The 7,096-nt window shown below is 43.5% G+C and overlaps 1 protein-coding gene across 1 annotated transcript in view; it reads left to right on the top strand.

The window, feature by feature from the left end:
• PROX1 (prospero homeobox 1) overlaps window positions 1-7,096 on the top strand; it is a 36,723-nt gene that overhangs the window by 1,755 nt on the left and 27,872 nt on the right. The window contains exons 2-3 of the mRNA XM_029086953.1: window positions 6-216; window positions 6,765-6,877. Of these exons, the coding sequence (XP_028942786.1) occupies window positions 6-216; window positions 6,765-6,877 (324 nt within the window). The remainder of the gene's footprint in view (window positions 1-5; window positions 217-6,764; window positions 6,878-7,096) is intronic.

The raw sequence follows: 7,096 nt of genomic DNA, 5'->3' as shown, positions 1-7,096 counted from the left end.
TCCCGGGGAAAGAGCGTGCCTCCCCGGAATCCCTCGACCTGACCCGGGAGACCACCAGCCTGAGGACCAAGATGTCGTCGCACCACATGAACCACCACCCCTGCTCACCGGCCCACCCCCCCAGCGCTGCCGAGGGCCTCTCCTTGTCCCTCATAAAGTCCGAGTGCGGCGACCTGCAAGACATGTCCGAAATCTCGCCCTACTCGGGAAGTGCAATATCCTTTTCCAGAGACAGGCGATAACCTGGTGGTGGCCCGTGGGAGAGGACGAGGGGCTGTGCCCGTGTCCCGGGGCCTCCCCCGGGCGCTGTGGGTGTGGGAGTGGGCGGGGGGCTTAAAGGAGATGCCAGGTGTTGACTGACGGTGCTCCTTCAGCAGTGGTGTTCACATAAAAAAGCCACTGGCCCTCCCCAAGCCTTTCGACCATCCCGTGGGGTCAGAAAGCGAGCCAAGCCCATGACCTGGCTGCCAGTGGGTTTCCCTGGGCCGGCGGGTCCTTCCCCAGGCAGGGAGGTGATTGAGAGGGCATCGCCCTCAGCTGAAAACCGTTCCAGCCACCTCCGCCTCCTTTCCCTCCCCTGCCAGGCCAACGTGCGACCCGTGTTAATGGTGTCGTGGCTGGGGCTCGCAGAGAGCCGCGGTGCGGTCACCGTGAGCCTCCAGCTCTCCAGTGCATAAGGGAAACGAAGCACAAAAGACACAGGTACTGATATATTCAGGCTGCATCAAGTTCTTTCCCCCACCCAGAGGTCTGTTCCTCAGCCCTTGTGCAGCTGCCTGCTATGCATGATTAACCTCTGTTCAGCCATACACAGAAATCTTTTGTCCCAACATACACAAAGCAAATTATTTTGGAAACCTAGAGAGAACAATTAAATATAAAACTTCAGCTATATTAAATTTACAGGACACTTGCCTTGCTTAAAAAAAGAGATTATAATAAAATCTCTCTTTTTAGCTCAATAGCAGGCTTTAGTTAGGGGAAAAAATCCATCTTTGCCTTTATTTAGGCATATCCAGACATCGTAACGATATTTTCTCTTTCTTTTTTTCCTGGAAACTAGGACTAGATTTTAATTTTTTTTTCTCTTTTGGCAGTAACACCTCCCACTCCTTGCATCTTTTCCCCTAATGTCCTTTTTGGTCAAAAGATTTTTCTTTCAAGTACAGTCATATTAAAATTAATAAAATACCACGTCTGCCCAATGCTAAAATTAAGGATTTTGCATGAAGGGTATATCAATGTTTTAATCTAGCTCCCAAACCCTAGCAGAAGGCAACAGCACAAGCACAGAGCCTTAGATGCAGCTAATCTCATTCCCAAATTGATGAAGGTAATTGTGACTATTGAGTAACTCTGCCCCTCCCTGAGTAGTGGTAGTGGTGCTGAGGAACTGGTCCCCTTTCCAGGGGTATCGTGTGAAGGCGGATGCACGAAGCTGTGCCCCATCACTGAGTATCTTCTAGGCAATTAATAACTCTGATGGTTTTAGACTGAGTTAGCCACATTTTATGTAGACGTGTTAAATCCTCAGGAGGGTGCTGGCAGGGCTCAAGACCCACTGGTTATCTAGACTTCCCATCCCTCCCGTGGCAGGGGGCACCACTGGGATGAAGGCAGGTGGTCCAGAGCCCATCGCCACCAATCTTGGATCTAACTTAGGTCAAGTCTGAGTCAAGAATTGCTTGTCTGACCTGTATGAATAGTCCCATTTCTATAGGGGAAAGTCTTCCCAGTTGAAAGCACCTTCCTTAGCTCCTGATGTTTTTGATAGACAGCTAGTAGTGGACATGACACTTGAGGGACCTCTCTCCTGAAAGAGGATTTCTCTGCTGCATTGGTAGTAGAGAAATCTTCACCATATACATTGTAGGGCAAAACAGAGGAGTTGGTCCAAATCCAATGTTACTCACACTTACTGCCAGTTACTTTTGGAGATCCAAACCGAGAATCTTTCCTGCATATTGGAGTGCAAGCTGCGATGCTCAGAAAGCAGTCCTGAGGTCAGCGGGAGGGGCAGCAGAGGGCGAGACTCAGGCCAGAGCAATTAAGTCATTTCTACCAAACAGTATAGTGGCATACTAATTTTTTGTGTATAAAAGTAGTTCTCCTGTCCTGGGAGAGAGGTGAGCAGAGGTGAAAAATGCCAAGCGTGTGAACTGGGGAGTAGTTGTGGGGATGCATGAGATCCTCTCCACCCGTGGAGTGTCTGTCCTTCATCCCTGCTGTTTCTCCCCCTTTCTCCAGCTCAGTCTCACTGGCGGTCGCTTCTGCTGAAACAGGGGTGTGAGTCCCCTGCTGCTCCCAGGCTTAGCTGGGGGAAGCACTGAGTGGAGTGACTCCCTCCCTTCTCCCTTGCCCCACTTCTTCCCCTGCCTTTGTGAAAGTGCTTTGACGTTCCCACCTAGACACTCTGGCAGGCTGCAGTTTGAGCTGAGTTTAGATGCAGAGCTGTTAGGACAGACAGATTTATTGAACAGCGCTTCTACACAACGCGTACCCTGGTATACAGCTCAGCTGTGGGGATGTTTTTTTCTAGTAGTGGCTCGTTTGCCCAGGTAGCTGACAGTTTCCAGGGAAAGGCGCAGGATGGAGGTTGGTTTGTTTGTGGTCGATTCTGTTGTGGCACTTTTATTTTACGCAGTTGAATATGCATATATAAGGAATATATTTCTTGAGAGAAGCAGATCTTTCTTCCCCGCAGAAAGCAACATCTGTTTTCCTGGACAATACAGCCAGGATGAGAACATAAGACTAGCAGATACAGCCAAGTTCAGGTTTTAGTAGTAGGCTGAAACAGTGAACTAGCCTGGGGTTTTTTGGGTTGTTTTTTTTTTGTTGTTGTTCTTTTTTTTTTAACCAACGCCTGGAAAATGTATCTGATTGTTCTTTGCTGAATTGTAGAAGGAAATGGTTAATGTTTGCTTATGTTGCTAAACAAGATAAGATGCACCTGCAGCATGAATTCCCATCTTGGTCATGAATGCAGTCTGTATCTTTGCAAACTAATCTGTTTAATCAAATATTAAGTTTTATTCAAATTCCAAAAGAAACAGACAGCGAATTGTTTTTCTGCATGGTCTTCCTTTGTCATGCATCCTCTTTGCATCTCAAGAAAAATAGCCTTGTTCAGTCCCAAAACATTTGCATAGATCAAAATTGAAGCACAAACAGTAGTTTGTGTGCTCTTAAGACATCTGTAAAGGTGAAGAGGTTTCAGCGTGCTCTCCCTGGCAGGAGGGCTTTAAAACGTTGGTGAAACTTTCTCCGATTTATTTATTTATTTTTAAACAGAATTCCAATCCAACTGGAATGAGTTTCCCAGTCCCAATATGTGAAAGCTATAATTAGTGAATTACAACATTTTGAAATGAGGAGTTATTACATCTGACTAGAATTAAACTAATTAAACTTAAAAAAAAAAAAAAAAAAAAAAAAAGAGCGATTATACAGCAAACTGGATAACTCCGTGCTGTTGATAAAACCTGGGTGATGAATGAATACTTTCCAGCCAGCCCGTTCTTTGGAGGGTCTTGAAGATGCTCTGAGATACAGCTATTTGGAGCTTTGCTGATTAAAAGCACCTGAGGTGTAACTTAAGGAGCAGCTTGGCTTTGGTAGTGCAGATTTTTTACCTGATACAGCCTATTCTTACCTCTTTTCCTTCAGCTCAATACATGTGTGGGCTAGAAAAGCCTGTTGGAGCATTTGTGGGAGCTCAGGCTGAGAGTAACAGGAGTGAAAGATCATCTCCACTAAAAAATATTTTTGCAAAAGAGAGGCATTACCTGGGAGGGTTGAAGTGCAAATGAGTCAAACGCTGTGCAATGCCACCCCTGTGCTTCTCCAGTTAAAACGCGCAGGAGCCTGTGTGTCTGTGTTTCATTCCCAGTCTCTCGCTTCCTATTTCTTAGTGTTTTGCCTTTTTGCTGCTGCTGCTGCTGCGTTAGGTGAGGCCACATTGTACTGTGTAAACGCACAGCGCCGAGACGCGCAGGTTGTTTGAACACCGCTTTAGGTTCAGCTGCAGTACGCTGCTCCTCTGATCTTTTATGTTCCTGAGCAGATGTCTTTCATTAATTTATGGATTTATCATCTTTTCTTTCTCTCCTTTTTTTTTCCTTCCTTTTTTTTTTTTTTTTTTTTACACCTGGCAGCTGGCTCAAGTTTCAGCAGTTATTGTCTATTTTGCATTACCCATAGAATTGAATGTCATCTGTCTTCACAAAGCTATAGCTAAGAGAATTGAGGCAAGCCACACGAGCTGCTGGGACAGGGCTTGTTTGCGTTCCATTCGGCACCCCTCCTCCCTTTACCTCCTTAATATTTATTTGTGCTCGTTTTCTTTCCTGGCCTTGAATGGGGCTTAGCTCGTGTTCGGTACAGCTGTATGTTTACTGAATCTATTTCATCATGAGTCATTGTGCGTGTGTAAGTATCCTGGAAACAGCTAGTGCTTTCTTGGAAGAACAGTTGCTTTTCAGCCCAAGCACTTAAAAAGGAAATTAAGCAATTGGTCAGTTCAGTTTTTTTTCTGAAATAGCAACGGGTTATCTAATTCTTAGCTCTTAAGTCTGTTATTAACTATTTTTTGCTAGATTATAACAGAGCATATCTTTTATCACAGTGAAGTGTTAACCTTAGGATCAAGATATACAGATTTGTTGCATATTTGATATCGCTTTAAGGCTGCCAAGTGCTTAAGAACAAGTATAATTTTAATAAAAAATGGATTTCTGGGAATTTTGAGTCTCAGAACATCTTTTAATACATGTTTCATTTAGTATCAATATGCCTTGGCATTAGAGCAGAAAATATTTAAAAATCCTAAATGCAGAAGGAATCCAAATGCTTAGACAACTGTCTAATATGCTTAAATCTAGCAAATATGAGAGCTTTTTTTGAAAGTTTAAGTCCATCTGTGAGCTTACATTGAAAGAGAATATACGGCAATATTAACATGTTGTCAGCGCCGGAGGAATGGCAAATTAAGGAGACTTAGGATTTTTTTTCTTCTTTTACTTATTGGAGCACCCCTTTGGACCCCCACTTTCCTGAAAGGATCACATAACAAAATAGATTTCTGGCATAGAAGTTTTGATTTGTCTAAAACTCTTATCACTAAGCAATAGGTGACAGCTTGCTACTATTATTTCACTTACGTATTTTGACAGATGGCACTGCAGAGTGTAATGCTCTTTTAGACTTCTCTATCAGTCTAATGGAGGTAACTGGAGGTTCTTTCAACTCTTCTCTTGGCACAAGAAGTATGTCAGTCATAAATTATCTTCTTTGTAATCATTAAGCATCTAAAACAAAATGCAAGTTCAGCTGAGCCGTTTTCCATGTACTTCCAGATAATAAGAGGTTTTTAAACTAATATTGTCAATGCCTTTTTTTTTTTTTTTTTTTAAATGCCACATTTTTCCAATCCAAAAAGGAATCTTGTAACTGAAATAAAGGGAGAGGGTTTCGGTAGATTTCACAAATTAGAGAAAAAGGAATTCTGCTGAAAAAGCCTAGCTAATCATCAGTAGCCTGCTGATAAAAATTAGTCTGCCTTTGCCGTCTCGAGGCCTGGAATGAGATGTTCTGTGCTGACGTGCGCCCGGCCGTAAGGTGGAAGAGGCACCTTGGCTGCAGCGCATCTGTCAACTTGGTTGACCTTCCCCGCACTGTAAGATGTGAACCGAGTGAAATTTTCAACAATTGTGTTTAGGAGAAACAGTCCTTAGAGAAGCTTCTGGGAAGAACCCTTAATTGACCTTGTGGGGGCCACATTGATTTTCTCCACGTGCATCTTCATTTCTGATAAATTATAAAGCCATTAATTTGCTGAGGAAATGGCAGGGCCAGCCTGCGGCACAGATGTGACCAGAGCCGTCCTAGCACGCAGTACACAAAAGAGAGCCAAGAAGCTGGGAGAAAAATCAGCAAGCTGAGATTGTTATGGTTAGCTTCACATTCCCTTGGGAACTCTTTTAGTTGCTTCTGTTTACAGATCTAAAAGGTAATGATGTTTCCAGGATAAATAGGCTGCCTTATAGGGTAAGTGGCCATTTATTGATCTGCTAGCCCACATTTATCGATTGGTTAGCCCCAAATACAGCTTCGTTCTCCGAGGAGTTAACTGTGTAAATCAGGAGGCGACAAGTTTGTGGCGGGGAGATTGAGCAGCAGAGGGGCTCTGCCTATTACAAATTTCTCTTTGATTTGCAAGGCAGCCACTGGAGCAAAGCAGCAGCAGGATGAGAGTTACTCAAGATGTTAAAATTTATCGACACCAATGAAACAGGTGAAACCTACTGCCTGTACAAAATATTGCTCAAAATGATTGAGTGGCTCCGATTGTCTCACACGCATTAGCTTGATTTCATGCAAGTGGCACAACACTGAGAGAAGAAGGAACTTTAGCTGGAATTGCGAAGGAGAGGGTGAAAAAGCTGCCGATAAGTTTTCCGCGGCACATGCTTCATGCGTTTGTTTCCTTAGCAACAAGTGAACATACATATGGTACACAAGCCGTAAACTTGCAAGATTCCCGAGACCCAGTGCCAAAACTGATAGGAAATTCAGCATTTAGGTTACGTGGTCTCACATCCCTCGTTTAGGTATTTTCCAGAAAATTACAGTGCAGAAATTTAAATGTTTATATTTTCTCCTATAGTATGGGGAACTATAGGGTGTTTAGGGGGGAACTTCGCTAGCTCTGTACGTTCAGAAACAGCTTTCTCAAGGACAGCATTTTCCTTTACTAATTCAATTCTACATGCAGGAAGGCTTGTCACCGAATCACTTGAAAAAGGCCAAGCTCATGTTCTTTTACACCCGGTACCCAAGTTCCAATATGCTGAAAACCTACTTCTCAGATGTAAAGGTAAGAAAATCTCTTTCACCCAGCTTTCTCCTTACTTCATGCTTATATTTGCTTATGAAAAGGTATCATGTTATCATCTGAGAGATGAATAATATTTCTGGGTACACAAAGGTTACAGCTGACTTTATTCACTTGTGCTTCCTGTTGAGGTGTACCCTGCTTGTGCCTAGATGAGGAAAGGGAAGGTTGGAGGATTTTAAATGAAAAATAAAAAATAAC

The sequence above is a fragment of the Antrostomus carolinensis genome, unplaced genomic scaffold (assembly GCF_000700745.2).
Source record: "Antrostomus carolinensis isolate BGI_N321 unplaced genomic scaffold, ASM70074v2 scaffold35390, whole genome shotgun sequence".
In the NCBI taxonomy this organism is placed as follows: Eukaryota; Metazoa; Chordata; class Aves; order Caprimulgiformes; family Caprimulgidae; genus Antrostomus; species Antrostomus carolinensis.
Note: the sequence above shows the minus strand (reverse complement) of the source record. Positions and strands in the feature narration are given on the sequence as shown.